Consider the following 16,477-nt stretch of genomic DNA (forward strand, 5'->3'; position numbering starts at 1 on the left):
TTTCAGATCTGAATTTCTGCAATTCTCAGCCAATATGTAAGAAATTTTTAGTCTTGCCAGCCATGTGCACACTATTTCAGCCTTATGTGTTGTTATTCTGCAATTTTGAGCCAAGATATAATAAATTCTTAGTCTTACAAGCCATGTGCACACTATTTCAGCCTTATGTGTTATTTCGTTGATGTTTGGGCATCTTGCAGCCAACAAATTACCATGGCCCCCCATGCTAATTGGCACCATGTTACTCTTGTAAACTCATATGTCACCTGTGGGTTGCTTGTTTCAAAATACTGTAAGTTATTTTGGGTGATTTAAGATTACTCAATACTAAAGAATCTTGCAAGTTGCAATATGCAAAACTGGTATCTATGTGAGATTGTGAAATGAGCACGATGGATCTTGGATTCTTATGTTAAAAATTAAGATTGTTGAGTGATTCTAGTCTCTAGTATGCTTAGTATGTATATATACATATGTTCTATATATGTGTGTGTGTACATCCTTAAACACATATATTATTATTTATATTATAATTTATTGGTACATTCCGACGTGTTTCAAGTGGCCAAAATTCCAAAACTCTGTTTCTTTCAGTTTCTGAAACTTCCTTTTCTGAAACACGTGAAAACTTTGTAACAGACAGGAGGGTGCTCCAACCACCTCTAGATATGCTGTCATACGAGATTGACTAATGCACGGACTTCCAAATTTATAGTCAGACCTTCCTAGTTTTACTTTAAAGGATGTAAACAATTCCAAGGGGAAGCATTGCGAAAAATATTGGGACATTTATAAAAAACCATCAGTGGGAGATGTGACTGTAAGTGTTTTGTTAAACATTAAGGTACAGGTTTCTGAGGGGCACAACTATTGGCACACATCAAGGACACCTATGACAATGGTTTAAAACAGATTAATTTACAGAGCCCAAGCCATTTAATGTGTGAACAAGGTCTTGATCCAAGTAACTGGGTAATGTGCTAGACATGCACACACTTGCTAAAGGATTGGGAGATGAATGAAGTTTCAAAAGCTCATCCTACACGTTTTTTCTACTTTCTTCATTCTGCTTTCTCTGCTCAACCCTAGTCTCTGATCAGACCAGCAATAAAACCCCCTTCACTTGACACCTGCAGATAACATTAAACTTCTGAACTAATTCTTGTATTAGATCTCCCCTAAACTTTATTCATTGGTCATTAAGAAAATTTAGAGGTACACTAAACCCAATTTAGATCTTTTCATGCATAAATCTAGCTATTTTTGGAGACCTAGCCGTGCTATTTTTTGAAGGCCTATGAGCTGAAATTGACTTATGAAGGTCATATTAAAAAACCTTTTCCTTGTTTTTGATATGGTTCACGATTTCTACACCACTGGAATACGTTTAGGCTAGATGCAACAAGTAGTAAAAATCTTTCTGAGGTCTAGGACCTAGGTCCACTGTTCCACAACTACCTCGGGACTTAAAGCAAGAATACAATTCTTGATTGTGTACTCTCTGTAAGACTTTAGCCCTTGTGACTTGCGTCTGGCCAGTCATTAGGTGCATTCTCTGGCCCTTTTGGTGTTTGGTGAAATACTGTATTTAGAAATACTTCAGCACACCAGTGACATGCTTTTAGAATGTCTATCTGAACCTAGCATTCTTCCTGCAGATGGACGAGTATTGGAACTAGGCAGCACCACATGTAGACCATATGTACTTATGATAGCCCAACAGGCCATTCATGGCCAATCTACACGTGTGGCACACACCATCTAATGCGACATTACTAATATATAGCTCTTTCCATTTACACCTGTTCTGTATTGCGATATTAACACCCCTTTAGCTTATTAGGAGTCTTCCTCATGTAAAAACGAATCAATGGATGTACCCAACATTTGTGGGAACAATGGATTTCATAATCCTATCTATGCAACTTTATGTTTAACCATTTGCAACTCATATACTAGCATGATTGGATGAGTGTCATTTGTCTTGTATGAAATACTGTTTTTGGATACAGACATGGTAACCTAATTGTAGTGCTTAAGATTTCAGTCATTCATCTTGTTTAAACTGGTTCCCTTCTACACAGATGTCACGATGCCATTATTTGTGGAGGTCGACCAAATATATCACTTAGCATGCCCTGCATCCCTTGTTTCAACCAAGTACAATCCTATTAAGGTAATTTAAATTTTGTTTTTTCCTGACTACTAGATTTTTGTTTCTTGTATTGTGTGGGCTCTAAGTTGCATTTGTGTTTTCCAAAAGATAGGGTAAATCTTGCAGGAGTAAGAGGTATTTGCACAAAAGCACACTCAACACACACCGATGCATAGCAATGATACGAGGATAGGAGAAGTAGGCTTAAGCCTTAGATATCCCTGAAACTACCAAACATCACAGTAATTGTACATACAGGGAAAGAGGCTCAATGAACTAACAGATGGCTACCTTCCTAGACTAACAGAGAACACAAGGAGGGATGACCATTTACAATGATCCTTATAGTGGTTTTCATAGCACATTTCTCCTAAATGTTCAGAAGTCAGCCAAATTTGGATATCTGTAATTTTTGACCATATCATAACTGTTGACAATCATTTTTAAGCTCCCAGGTCATTGATAAATGCATGTTTCAGGCATGCTTTTGCTGAGGTTCTGATGCTAAATGGTCCTCCAATTGTCTTGCAATGAGAATCATGCTACCCATGCTACTACTTTAGTAATAATTATACATGTTAATGGGGTAGGTCGGTTACATTCCTCACTGGGAATATACCATAATGTCTATGTCCTCCTTGAGACCACTGAAGAAGATGGTAAAGGTGAAGGCGTGTCTACGTCCTCCTCGAGACCATAATGCCTTCTTAGAGCCTCCAATGATGGAGAAGCTTGATAGGGCATGATAGGACCCCCAAAAGAAGGTGCCCGAGACATTCTAAGTCAGAATCAAGTCGTGTGTGAGTCTCGCATAAAGACTAGGCTTTACAATCACTGCAAGGTACTCTTTAGAAGAGCACCAACTATGATACCATATAAAGATATGCTAGGGTTTATACTGAGGATACATCATGTACGACCAAGAGTGAAACACAAAGACTCAGATAGTGACAAGAAAGACTTAAACCCTAAACGCAAAACTCAAAACTCAAATTGAGAGAGAAGAAACTCTGGAGTGAATGAGTGATGTAAATGAAAGTAAGAGTGTACAGCAGACCCAAGAGAGCAATGAAGTGTTAAGAGAGTGATGTCCATTCGTGACGGATCCCCAAGTGCTGTGACCACGAGTCGGAATGCGATAAAAGAGGGAAACACTAAATGTTGATCATCACAAGGCAGTTAGAAGACAGAGGCGATAGGAGGGATGATGCCTGGAGTAGAGAGGAAATGCAGAAAGATGCAAATACAACAATAGAGGAGCTGCCTAGAGGAGAAAGAACACAACGAATTGTTGCTTGCACATAGGAGGGCCAAACAAAAGCTCTAGAAGGTCGAGAAAGAACATAGGACATTGTGGCTTGGTTGATGAGGATGGAACGCAACCTATAGGGAGCAATTTGATGGCTAGTGATGGCTGATGGGACCAAACACAATAGTAGGGAGAGCACCAGATGGTGGGTAGCAACAGTGGATGAAGATGCGAGGCACTGGAGTAGTAGTGGAAGGAGTACCATCAATCATAAAGGTTGGATTACCACGTGGATAAAGGCTCATGGCTGAAATCTACATGCAAGGGTGAGAACCTACACGAAGGAATGATGCTAAATGGTGGTAGCCTGTCTATTTAGAGTTGTTGAAGGGTGCTCCATAAATTGGGATTTTGGGGGACCATTGAAACTCTCATGAAGCGCACACCAAATTTACATTTTTCATTAATTAAGTATGCTTTGGTGTTGTTTAAAGATGCTAATCGGTTATAAAGCGTGTTTTAGCTCAACAATGACAATACCATGATTGTTCATTGATATTGATACTCAGTAATTACTAGTACTCATTGGACTTTGGATAGATTATTCACATGACACAGTTACATGTATTTTGATTTTACTTATTATGCATCTTGGTTCCATTGTTCTTGATGTCAGTCTTCAAATGATTCATGAGTCATATATTATAACTTGCTTTATTATTTAAAGTTTTGAAAATCGAGTCTTAATTGTGTTAACTATTGAGTCTTCACTTATGACACATGTAATGAATCATGAGCTCAATCATATGACATGACGACTCAAAGTTTTGTATGAAATTTGGGTACATGTTGTTGTAGGCATTGATATATTTGTATGCCTATGTAATAGTATATTTATTTAGTGTACAATTTGAAACGTTGTTTTCTCATTTCCAAAATTTAGCAAAAACTTTGAAACTTCGGTTTTTTCTATTTCCCTTTCCTCCATTCTTGAAACTGCCCCGAACTATGCGATAGACTCAATAGGTACTCTTTGAGACATCACAATGAAAGTACACATGAAGTAGATTGGCTAGAAGGGGGCCGAAGAAGTTGCAGCATGCCAAGAAAGCAAATCTTGTCTAGGGAAAATATCTACTAACCCAATCAAGTCAAGTTGCCAATGAAGAAGTCCTTTCGGGCGGACTATATAGCTTTGCACTCTTGATGAAGCATCAAAGACAAATGCATTCCTCATAGTTGATGTGTACTAATAATCCCAGAAATATAACAAACAAAAGAGCACTTTCATATTGGCTTGCACAGGATTCATGAACTTGGAATGTCAAAAGACCCAGTCTTTTGGAAACATCAATAGCCCAACCACTTGAAATCAAATGGCCAATAGTAGTGACTAAACCTTTCGCACTATCTAGCAAGTAAGGAAGGAATGGCTGGGGGTTTCTATAGATGTTTGAGAAAAGAAGCAGCCACGATTGGAAATCCTTAGTTTGGAGGATTAGAGGCAAGAGGAAGAGCACCAATTGACATTTGCCAAATGAAGACCTTGGATCGGAAAGGTGTTTTGTTCAGCCATCTTGTTATTACCACAAATTTCCACCACACTTAACCTTAGGTGATTAGAGATAATATCTTGAGGTTTGAGACAAAGAGGACTTGGACCCACCCACCAATTCCTCTAGGTTTGAGGATGGAGTTCTACTTGAGTCACTTCTTGTGCCTCTTTAATGATAGATCAATATCTAGGCATTGTACAATGGCATATGTGTTGCTATTGGGCAGATTTGCACCTCCTCCCATAGGCTATAGATGGAGACAACCAAATGCACAGATACATCAACATAGGATAGGATTTGCTAGATCTATGATAGAGAGCTAGAGCTAGAGGAGCATTACATTTGGAGATGTTTATTACTATGATATACGGGGATAGTATCATTGTCTCTTGCGATGGCTTTGGACCTCTTCCCACATCATAGAGTACAAGGATCAGAGATGCCCAGGTGTCTGCCTCTTGGAGCCCCAGAGGTGCCACAGGAGTATTGTGAGATAGGAGGCTAGCTCACCTAGAGGGACCTACACAAAGAGCAGCGAGAAACTTTTTCACAGAGCAAACCTTGTAGATACCATTAGCCAAGTAGAGGCAAAGCCACTCTACCAGACATCCTCCATTCCATGCCATGGAGTCACACTAGATAGAGCCATTGCACTCCATTGAGTGTGACAAACTTGTCTACAAGGATGATGATCAAGGATCCTGCACCATAGTCAAATCAGGTCTGTTATTGTGAGACACTATAGACTCACCATTAGGGACATCAGTTGAGCAGTTAGGAATGCATCATAGCTGACATCGTGCACACAGAACTTGAGATTAGCTACAACCTCTAGTCATTCTACACACAGCTCTAGATGTACACTGCATCTTTCTATAGCCTCACTAGAGTTCCTTAAATACTAGTATTAGATAGGGACTTCTCTTTCACTCTACCTATGAGATGACATTACATATACATATACTCTAGCATTGTCTCATTGTACACTTATTTTCAGCATTGTCTCATAGGGCACTTATTTTTGTTGGTATCTCCACTTTACTGATGAAATGACATCAAGCATCGATGTACTTTGGATTGTCTCATAGGCCACATTGGCCTCAGGTAGACATTAATATATATGTTTGTCTGCCTGTCTTTCTTTCATTCTCTCCAAAAGGTCCTCTCCTCCTTGATGCCTCCTCCCTAAAGAAGGAGCTGATCACTTGGAGGCTCATCTAGATCTCTGGCATCCCAGATATTCAATAATGGTCTAGCTCCTGAAATCTAATGCAATGAACTCTCTAAGATCGTAATCATAATAAAGGAGATCATGAAATCCTGATACTAGAACAGGGCCTTTTGATTCTCTTGAAGGAAACCAGCAAGTCAGGAGTGATACAAAATAGCAGTGCTAGGAATTATACCCACTAAACCTCCTTATCATTAGCCTGGTCAACTACATAGAGAATGTGAATCTTGGAGATCTTGGCAATTGCTGCCCTGTATCTCCTGAAAATTTGAGGAGAGCCTCTGGATTTACCAAACTGCAATGTGTACCAAGGATCTTATTCTCTGATTTGGAAGATGAACTCCTCACAGGCTGCCTACTCTTGTCGTCCTCTGATATAAATGCATTTGTCCATTGTGACCTCCTCACAGGCCGCCTACTCTCGTCGTCTCTGATGTCAATTTTGGCTTGTGCAGGGGGGGGGGGGGGATGGCGTGAGATGGTTGTTGTTGTTGTTAGTAGTAAGAAACCATCTCTGTGCAAACAAGTAATGCTTATGAAGCATGAGAAAATGTATTGATTCTCCTTTCGGGGGGTGGTATGGTGAAGGACGATGGCACAAGAGGTTGGTGGTGGGTGGATGACTAGTCACTATAGGGAGGCAGCACACAGAGGCAGTGCATAGTGCAGGAGTAGGTGGTGGCATGTGCAGGAGGCAAATTGGGGCTGGATGGTTTGTAGAAGCCAGCTGAGGAGGATCCTTTTTCTATCTTAGAGTTGGACTACTCCATTATCGTGCATTTCACCCATGAGTGTAGCCATACATAGCAGCAATGCATTGATATTTTGATCTGCATCCATAAAGAAATAACCTATGATACCAAGATGTTTTGTATCAAAACTATTAGTGCAAATGAAGGCCTAATTTTACAATTAAACTTAAACATGGAAGCTCCTATATATTGTTTAAGTCATATCACTGCAAACCCAATTCAAATTCAGTATAGTCATGGAGAGACCTGAAGTTTATGTGTAGCCTTAAAAAGTTCATACACCAATGAGTAAACCAGTTTTCTACTTACAAATATTGTGCATTTAAAGGCTGTTTTCTTCCCATGCAATAAATCCCTGATAATATATGTTTGCATGGGGTCTAGGATATCTGTGGCTTCATTGATCACTACAAGGGTAATATGTCCTCTCTTAGCACAGTCTTAGTTGTTTAAGCTATGCTACATCTCTTTGATTGGAGTGCTTTGTTGCTATAGTTGTTAAAATGATTCATGAGATGCATATACATTGGGGTTACTTAATAGAAACTTTGTTTGTAGACATTGAAGACAAATGCGATTGGGACCCTGAATATGCTTGGCCTCGCCAAACGCGTGAAAGCAAGGTAGCACATAGTTTTCCTTTTTACTTGTCTACATCTTGTTTTTTACTTTGTACATTTTTTTGGATTGCAGGATACTACTAAGCTCAACATCAGAAGTATATGGTGATCCTTTGCAGCATCCTCAAAAGGAAGATTATTGGGGCAATGTTAATCCTATAGGTTAGGAGGTTAATTTTGGACTTTTTTGGAAAGAAATATGAGTAGTGGAAGTCAAGGAGTACACATCCTCTCTAAATTCTTTTCAAGTTAGAAATGGGAATATTTTTAAAGCTTAAAATTGGTCTAACATCTCAGAAGCTTCATATCTATTTACATTGTGCTAGGCACAAGTATTGGAAGTAGCAAAGCAAGTGTGTGAATAAGCTAGCAAAGCAATGATATAATACATAGTTAATTTAGTAAAAGGATAGGGTCTTGTGCTTTTAACGAAGGGACACATGCACTCAACTAATCTAAGGTACTTGCCGCTAGGCTTGAGGAGGTAACCTTCAATAGTCACTTGGACACCTCTTCTCATGAGTGGCACTGTCCTGACCCCATAAGCTGCACAGATTTAGTTCATCAGGTGGTCTCGACGTCTCACTGTGGACGTCAAGGACTCGATCCAAAAAGATTGAACTTGAAGATCTCTAAACTTCTTAAGTCATCCTAAGGTTATTTGAACCTCTACAAACACTGTACCCTTTGCAGCTGGTGGTTATTTAGTGACTGTAACTAATTCTGTACTTGGTTCAAGGAGAAAGATACCTTTTTCTTTTTGTATAAGCATGGCTATGTGGTCTAGATGAATTACAACTCTTACTTTAACTAATCCTTTATTGTTGAAAAGCCGCTTGACTAATTGGGGCCATCTATTCATAGGATGGGGCCATCCGGACCTTCATCCACCCGCTTTCCACCCCACACAACATGCTAGCTTTTGTTGTCTAAGTAGTTTATGCTATTGCACTACTTTTGGCGTGCAAAATTAGCTTCATTAATTAACCAGTTATATAAGGTTTATTACATATCCTTCACACAAAACACACCAATCAAATAATGAAACATGGAACTTAAAAAAGTCGTTTTATTTGCATTAAATTTTTTATTTTTAAGAGAAGAAAATTCCATTAATGATACCTCAAACAAATTTCCATTGAGGTAAAAAAACAAATACAAAGAGTACTTGTAAAGAGCATGTGGCGACATCATAAATATAATGTTTTTTTTTGCAAGTAAAATGTGGCTAATTATATTACTTAGAAGGTTGAATACAATGAAGTGCACATGCTCAACAGACTGGTTGGAACTGATGCAAATCACAAATCCATCATGTATACAAGCCTCTCAAGGCATTTGGGGGGGATGGGGGCAAGAAGCCATGGAGGGGGGTGTATCTCCATTCGGGGCTACCCACTTGTATCATGAAGAATAGGTCATGGCCGCCCCAAGTGCATAGAAAGTGAAGATGGAGTTCCTGACGGGCTCGAGACTCGCCTTGCACCCAGTTCCACCGCAGAGGGAGTGGATGATGGAGGTCCAAAGCTTTGCCAAAGTCGCATATATTGAAAGGCACTCCTTGCCAAAAACCACTCGACAGCGTGCCTTCCAAATGTGCCATCTTGTAAGACTTCCTATGATCTCCCATACCTTTGAGTGCTTTGTTGTAGGCTCCAATACTTGGCGGATGGGTAAAGCCTCCAAGCCGACCACTGCACAAGACCCAATCTCGATGAGAAAAATCGTGTCGTGTATCTCGGCCTCATACAAAAGGTGATGGCCTTGGTTGACTACCTACCAGCAAAAAGCTCCCCACGAGATGCAGCCAAGGCTGGGTGCCGCTCGTTGGAGAATACGACAGGCTCCTCTCCACATGAGCTGTGCCACCTCGCAAGACCAAAGGCATTGCTTTGGAGTTTCCAAATGCTGCTGTGCGTAGCGCTTACAACCTCCATCGTGTTGCATTCTAACAGCCAGACCCCTATGTGCCAAAAGCCAAAGGAAATACGATACCCTCCTCGGGGGCTCCACCTATCCGACAAGCGACTCTAGAATGTCCGACGGAAGGCATCCGTGATGCTATGCTATGCCCAGTATCTGTTGTGCAAAGGTGCCCAATCCATGTCTTTTTGCATCAGTACATGTCTACCAATCCTGGCTGTGTACTCCAAGAACCTCAGAGGCTTCTTGGTGACCGCAGTGGCCGGCCATAGCCACTCTCTCATAAATACAATGGTTATGTGAATAACTAATTTGGTGGACTACAGTGCTAGACTATAAGGGGGCCTAGATGAAAGAAGTTTCCTAAATTCCATGCCCATATAAAAGCGTCTCTTTTGCTTATATTGCATAGTGGGCCTTTGCCTCTGATCCAAGCTTCTATCCCCTAAGTTGTGACCATGTTCTCTGTTGTGCTGTGAAAGACCATCTTAAAGCCCTCTTACATATCTCCTGAGCCCTAGGACAATCCCATAGACTATGCCTTTGAGTCTTCTCTAACTCACCACATCTCACACATGGCATTGGGACCTTGCCATAACCGAGTCACGTACCAATTATCAAAGTGTTATGAGGTACTAGTCATAGAAAGAGAGGAAGCTTTTTAGGCCTAAAGCAATGATCTAGGCTCCTCGAAACATCTAATAAGGGATCTAAAATATACCTATTTGTGCTAGTGAGAAGTGATTGCTGGCTTACTCTAAACTTACTCATTTGAATCCTTCTCCTCCTGAAGCCCGGTGGTGTGGGTAGGGGAAGCTACATCTCACGGTGTATCAAGAAATGGATCTTTTATTGGAAAGTTAGTCAAGTGCCCACCTCTCAAGTCACTTGCCTATATTACAAGAGGATGCCAGTTGGCATGACATGCACTTCAACACATCGTATGAAATGCATGCTGACACATTGCATGCTAACATCAGTGGACATAAGTGATGATGCAGATATCTTCTAGAAACTAAGAAACTTTGGAACCAAGGGCTATCCCAACTTGCATACGAACCAAGGGGCTGTCCTTGCTTGAGCGTTCGTTACAAGAGGTTCCATTAAAATAAGAGGGAGATGGATGGATTAGACTGTTGGGGAGTAGGATATCAAGTATCTTCCGTCAACATGTAATATTAAATATCCAACATGGTTTTCCTTAACTCACCACTCACATGTTTCATCTTAAAGAGATGCTGCTTGAGAATATTCCCAAGTATATTTTTCAAATTCTCACAACTCATCAGCTAGTGTATTTCATTAACTTTCCCTTAACCTCTATAGGCTATAGTATAAATAGGGGTCATGGGCTACAAGCCCTTCAATCTTCTTAATACCAGTTGTGAGGCTCCTGCAAGGTAAGTCCTCCTCCAATTCTTGTCTTCTTTTAGTCTTGTCTTGTAATCAAGCCACACGCATGTGAGCATTTTCTTGTAATTGAGTTATCTCGCATCAAGTTCTAGTTCAATTTCTCTTTCAATTTCTTCTCTTGTAAGCTGTGATGGCAATCTCCTCGCTCTTGAAGAGCACTTGCCATGCCCATAACATTTTGGCAAGGCTCTCCTACCACGATCTTGCCTAGTGGTGATGGAGATTGTGATGGAAAGTATTGTTGCTTCTTTATAAAGCATCTATCAGCAAATCCAAGTGCTTCAAGAAAGTAATGCAAAGGTACAAGTAGAGCAACCGAAAGCTTTGGGCTTAGTTGTGTAAGACCTATAACAACTTCTTCAAGAAATTCAAGAGGCAAGCCTCATCAAGCTAGAAGTACAGCTATTCAGAGGTTTGCTCTAGTAGGTACGATTGTTTATATGTATGCGACTAGATTGTTACATAAATGATGCTTCTCGGGTCAGCCCCATAGGAACTCTCTCTAAGGTCGAGCTCTCTCTTGGTTTGTTCTCTTGCTTGAAAAAGAATCCCCATTGCTAAATAATTTTGAGGCCTTTATACAAGAGTTCTTTGTTACATTTTGAGAGGTAGATAGAGCAAGAGTAGCTGAAACAAAGATTAGAAATCTATGCCGAGGGTGGAGACCCACCTCGATATATGCATCGAAATTTCGACAACTCACATGCTATTTAATATGGCATGAGGATTATTTTATTAGTCAATTATGTTGGGGATTGAAAGATGATGTTAAAGATCTTTTGCTCACTATGCCAAATGTGCATATACTTAGTGAACTTATCTCTCAAACAATTGAATGTGACAATCGTTTGTTTGAGAGAAGACAAGAAAGACATCGAGGAGCTACTCCAATCTTAGAACTCCTTGAATGACTGGGGAAAGCCAAAGCCTTCACCAAGATAGAACTTCGTAGTGCTTATAATCTTGTCAGAATAAGGCAAGGTGATGAATGGAAGATAGCTTTTCACACAAGGTATGGGCATTTTGAATATATTGTCATGCCATTTGGCCTCACGAAAGCTCGAGAAGCCTTTCGACAAATGATAAATAATATCTTTCGAGAATATTTGGATGACTTTATGGTGATCTATTTGGATGACATATTGATCTTTTCCAAGAACCAAGAGAAGCATGAGCATCACGCCAAAATAGTCTTGAATAAATTGTGGGAAGTAGACTTGTATACAAAGCTGGAAAAGTGTTTTTTCCATCAAACTAAAGTTGAGTTTTTGGGGTATGTAATTTTTGAGAAGAGAATTTCTATGGACCCTAAGAAGGTACAAACTATGCTAGAATAGGAGGCTCCTTCATTTATGCAAGATGTTCAATGCTTTTTGGGATTTGCAAATTTTTATCAAATCTTTACCAAGGATCACTTTGATATTGTTGCCTCTCTAACCAACCTAGCTGGAAAGGACAAGTTTGTATGGGATCAAAAAGTTGAACAAGCTTTTCAAAGATTAAAGCAAGCCTTTACCTCAGGACTCATTCTCATCCATCCAGATCCATTGAAGCCCTTTATCATGGGGATAGATGCCTTAGATTTTGCAGTGGGAGTTGTTCTATTCCAAATCAATGATGACAATGGAGTTTATCCAATAACTTTCCACTTCAGAAAATTCTCTACTATGTAGAAATCAACTATGAAATTTATGATAAAGAATTTATAGCTATTGTAGACTCCTTGGAGACCTGGCGACACCTACTTGAAGGCACTGCCCCTCATAAGATCACTATCTATATGGATCACAAGAATCTAGAATATTTTATGACTTCTCGTGTCCTGAATCGTCGCCAAGCAAGATAGAGTGGCTTCCTGTTATGATTTGACTACGTCATTATCTATAGGCTTGACCACCGACAAGGAAAGTCAAATGCCTTATCTCACAGATCTTACTTGGCACCAAAGAAGGGTGATGAAGCCCATTACCAACAGAATTTAGTAATCTTGAAACATGAGTAATTGAAGTTAAGGGAAATTATCAACAAAGCCCTAGGAGACTTTGGATTCTAATCAAAGGTCAAGAAGGAAATTACAAAGGACTCATTCGCCAAGGACATAAGGAGGCAATTACATCAAGGCCAATAACAAACTCAAAGGGATTTTTAGGACATTGATGGGCTGCTCTATTATAAATGACTCCTCTACATACCTTTCGGTTCTTTGTATGTTGATATGCTCAAGAAGAGAGATGATCTCCCCTTACCAGGGCGTTTTGGGGTTAACATGACAATTGAGCTGGTTTCAAGGGATTTTTGGTGGCCACAAACATGGAAACTAGTCAAGGAGTTTGTGCATTCTTGTGACATGTGCAATCGGGCTAAAGTCCCTCATCATTAACCTCATGGGCTTCTTCAACCATTACCTATTCCAAGTAAGCCATGGTCATTCTTATCCATGGACTTCATTGTTAAACTACCTTTTTCTAGTGGTTATGATTCTATCTTGGTGGTGGTTGATCAATTCACAAAAATCATAGCCATGAGGGACGTAGGGGACATGGGCTCCGGACATAGGGGATTGGACTTGGAACGTGCAACTCGACCTGAACATGCCCCGAAACATGGGCGTTCCCACACGACTTTGGGTCACAACAGGATGCAGGTACGGATGTGGTATTGCTTGTGGGACATGACTAAGATTTCATGTGACAAGGGTTGTGCCTGTCACTTTCAACGTTCACGGTGCATACTGTTCACCCGTACCTATCACCTGCGAATCAAGACTCAACTGCCATTCCAAAGTGCCACTGCCATCATCATCTCTGTTACAGACCACCTGTGCCAACTCACATCCTCCACACTCCCTGCAGTCAACTGTCAACTGTGACCTGTCAGCTGCAGAGACTAGTCACATGAGTCATGACACAGTCACATAGGGGCCAGGGCCCACATTGCACAGTCCTCTCACTTGTGACTCCAGAGTCCAGCGGCCTGGCCTCCAGGACCTAGGTAACCTGTCCAGAAACTCATTATTCAGCACTTAGAAGTTAGGACTGTTAATTTTAAACAATACATAATAAAAAATAAAGTCAGAACTGGGAACTGTTAAGTTTCACTAGTCGTGACCTCAGACCTGTCTGGATAGTGGAGTCTGGACTCTAGTCTCTGGACATTTAACATTATAATGAACTGTGCAGACATTATAAGTTATAAATGTTAAATTTAAAATAATGACACAATAAGTTATAACTCTGCTATTTGAAATGTGCAGAGTTCTAACTTCTGAGTCTCTCAGTCTTTAGACTTCAATCTAGACTGCAGTGCGGCAGTGTGCTCAGTAACCAGAGAACAGTGACAGAACTGAGAGTGTGTACTCAGACTCTCAGACTTCCATGCTGCACAGTGTGTACTCAGTGCAGTACAGAGTGTGTTCTCAGACTCTCAGTGGCAAGTGCAGTAAAGTGCAGGTAGCAGGACACAAGTGCTCAGTAATCAGTTGAAACTTGACAGCGAGTCACTGCAGTGACCAGCAACTTGCAAGTCATGGCATCATCTTCCTGAGTCCCCTCAGCTACTTCTTCTTGACCTCCTGCCCCTCGTACCGGTGGGAGGGGCAGGAGATCCAATGATTGGTCATGACAGTGTGAGGTTGAGGCCAAAAGGCCAACATCGGGGGATGGCTCACGACTTCAGAAATGTCCTTTTTGTGGCAATGAAAGAACAGGTTGGGCAAACAAAGCAAGGGCCTATTTTTTTAGAGAGTGAGGAAATCAGGTGCTCTTTTGTGTGAGTGTCAGTCCAGAAGAAGCAGTTTCTTCAGCAAAAGACTGCTGAGCAAGATGCCATTTCAGCACAGAGGAGAGTATCACGGTTGATGGCAGTTGATCCGCACTCATTTGGCACTGCTACTACTGTTGCTTCTAGCGGACCAGGTTCAGCTAGGCCGTCATCCACTATAGCTCACTCCACCAGTAACATTGGTGGTGGTGCTTATGAGATGTCTGGCTCTATAGCTCCTGCAATACCTATTGTGACATGTGTTAGGGAGATCACTCTTGATGCGCATATGGATACCATAAAAAAGGAGGATGCAGACATTGTAGTTGCGAGATTCTTTTCATGATCACATTGCATTTAATGCAGCTAGGTTCGAGTACTTCAAGAACATGTGTAAAAAGATTGGAGAAGCAGAACCCCTCCTATGTTCCACCATCCTTCAAGTCTTTGCACACCTCTCTTTTAGAGGAGAGACGTGCAGTGGAGATTGTAGCAGCTGAAAATACAAGAAGTTTATAACAATGAAATGGGGTAACTTTGATTGCAGATGGGTGGTTAGATACTTGAAGGCGATCTATTCATGGTGTGGTTGCATATTCACGTGACGAGATGCATTTCATAAACTCTCATGATGCCACTGCAACTTGCAAGTCAGTGGATGTACTGGCAATTGAGTGGATAAGCAACATTGAGATGGTTGACCTTGATTTGGCCATCGGATGCGGGTGGAGAGCCCGCAAATAGGGCTGCATGTGATATTGTTTAGCAGGCATATTCACACATTATAGTGTCTTTTTGCACGACATATTGCTTGAATAATTTGCTAAAAGACATTGGTAAGTTGGATTGGATTGAGCCTGTAATTTAGTAAGTAAATGCTATGGTGATGTTTGTGTTAAACCACTAGTTTATGTGTGCTGACTTTCACAAGAGATCTAAGAAGGTTCTCTCATAGTACTCAGAAACACGGTTTGCTTACAAATTTTTGATGCTTGGTTGCTTAAGCACATGCATTGTTGCTTTGATATAGATCTTCATTAGTGATGAATATTGTGCAAATGCATTGCCCTCCTCTATTGTAGAAATAAAATGTGTTGAATATGCAGAAGATGCTTCATTTTGGGATGATGTATGTGGGATTGATGCCATGGTGCAGCCAGTGATGCATTTGTTGAGACTTGTGGATAATATGGAGCCATGCATTGGGAAATTCTACGAGGCAATGAACAAAATGATTAAGAAGCTGTGTATTTTCTTTTCTTTTGATGATGTTGATACATTCATGCAGTCCCAAGGCTTTTATAGAAGTCAAGTGGATCACTGCTTGTACACCAAGAAGGCAGCAGATGGCAACTTGATTATCTTGGTTTTATATGTTAATGACATGTTGATTGCTGGCAGGGATACTCATGCCTTGGATTCATTGAAGCAAAGTCTTCATGGCAGCTTTGACATGAAGGATCTTGGTGATGCAAATCACATTCTTGGCATGCGAATACTCGGAGATAGGTCGACAGGCTTACTTTATCTATCTCAGCAGGAATATATCTCCAAGGTTTTACAGCGTTTCAATATGGAGGGGGGAAAAACAATTGGGGTTCCATTGCCTCCATATGTGAAACTCAGTGTAGAGGACAGCTCTACATTTGATGATGAGAAGGCTGAAATGGCCAAGATACCATATGCTTCAGTTGTTGGCAATTTGATGTATGCTATGGTTGCTACATGTCCTAACATTGCCTTTGCAGTGGGAGTGGTTAGCAGATACATGGCAACCCCTGGCAAGAAGCATTGGGATGCAGTGAAAGGTATTATGAGA

The 16,477-nt window shown here is 40.7% G+C and overlaps 1 protein-coding gene and 1 long non-coding RNA gene across 2 annotated transcripts in view; both read left to right on the plus strand.

The window, feature by feature from the left end:
• Nucleotides 1-16,477, plus strand: part of LOC148024763 (UDP-glucuronic acid decarboxylase 5-like) — a 62,546-nt gene that overhangs the window by 35,450 nt on the left and 10,619 nt on the right. Inside the window, exons 4-6 of the mRNA XM_087694414.1 lie at nt 2,085-2,176; nt 7,502-7,566; nt 7,637-7,725. Of these exons, the coding sequence (XP_087550540.1) occupies nt 2,085-2,176; nt 7,502-7,566; nt 7,637-7,725 (246 nt within the window). The remainder of the gene's footprint in view (nt 1-2,084; nt 2,177-7,501; nt 7,567-7,636; nt 7,726-16,477) is intronic.
• Nucleotides 11,058-14,601, plus strand: LOC148024764 (uncharacterized). Its single transcript, XR_015693356.1, has 2 exons — nt 11,058-13,543; nt 14,153-14,601. It is a non-coding gene; the product is annotated as an uncharacterized LOC148024764 (long non-coding RNA).

This window comes from Lygodium microphyllum, chromosome 15 (assembly GCF_053477565.2).
Source record: "Lygodium microphyllum isolate KBCC chromosome 15, Lygodium_microphyllum_v1.1.10, whole genome shotgun sequence".
Lineage (NCBI taxonomy): Eukaryota > Viridiplantae > Streptophyta > Polypodiopsida > Schizaeales > Lygodiaceae > Lygodium > Lygodium microphyllum.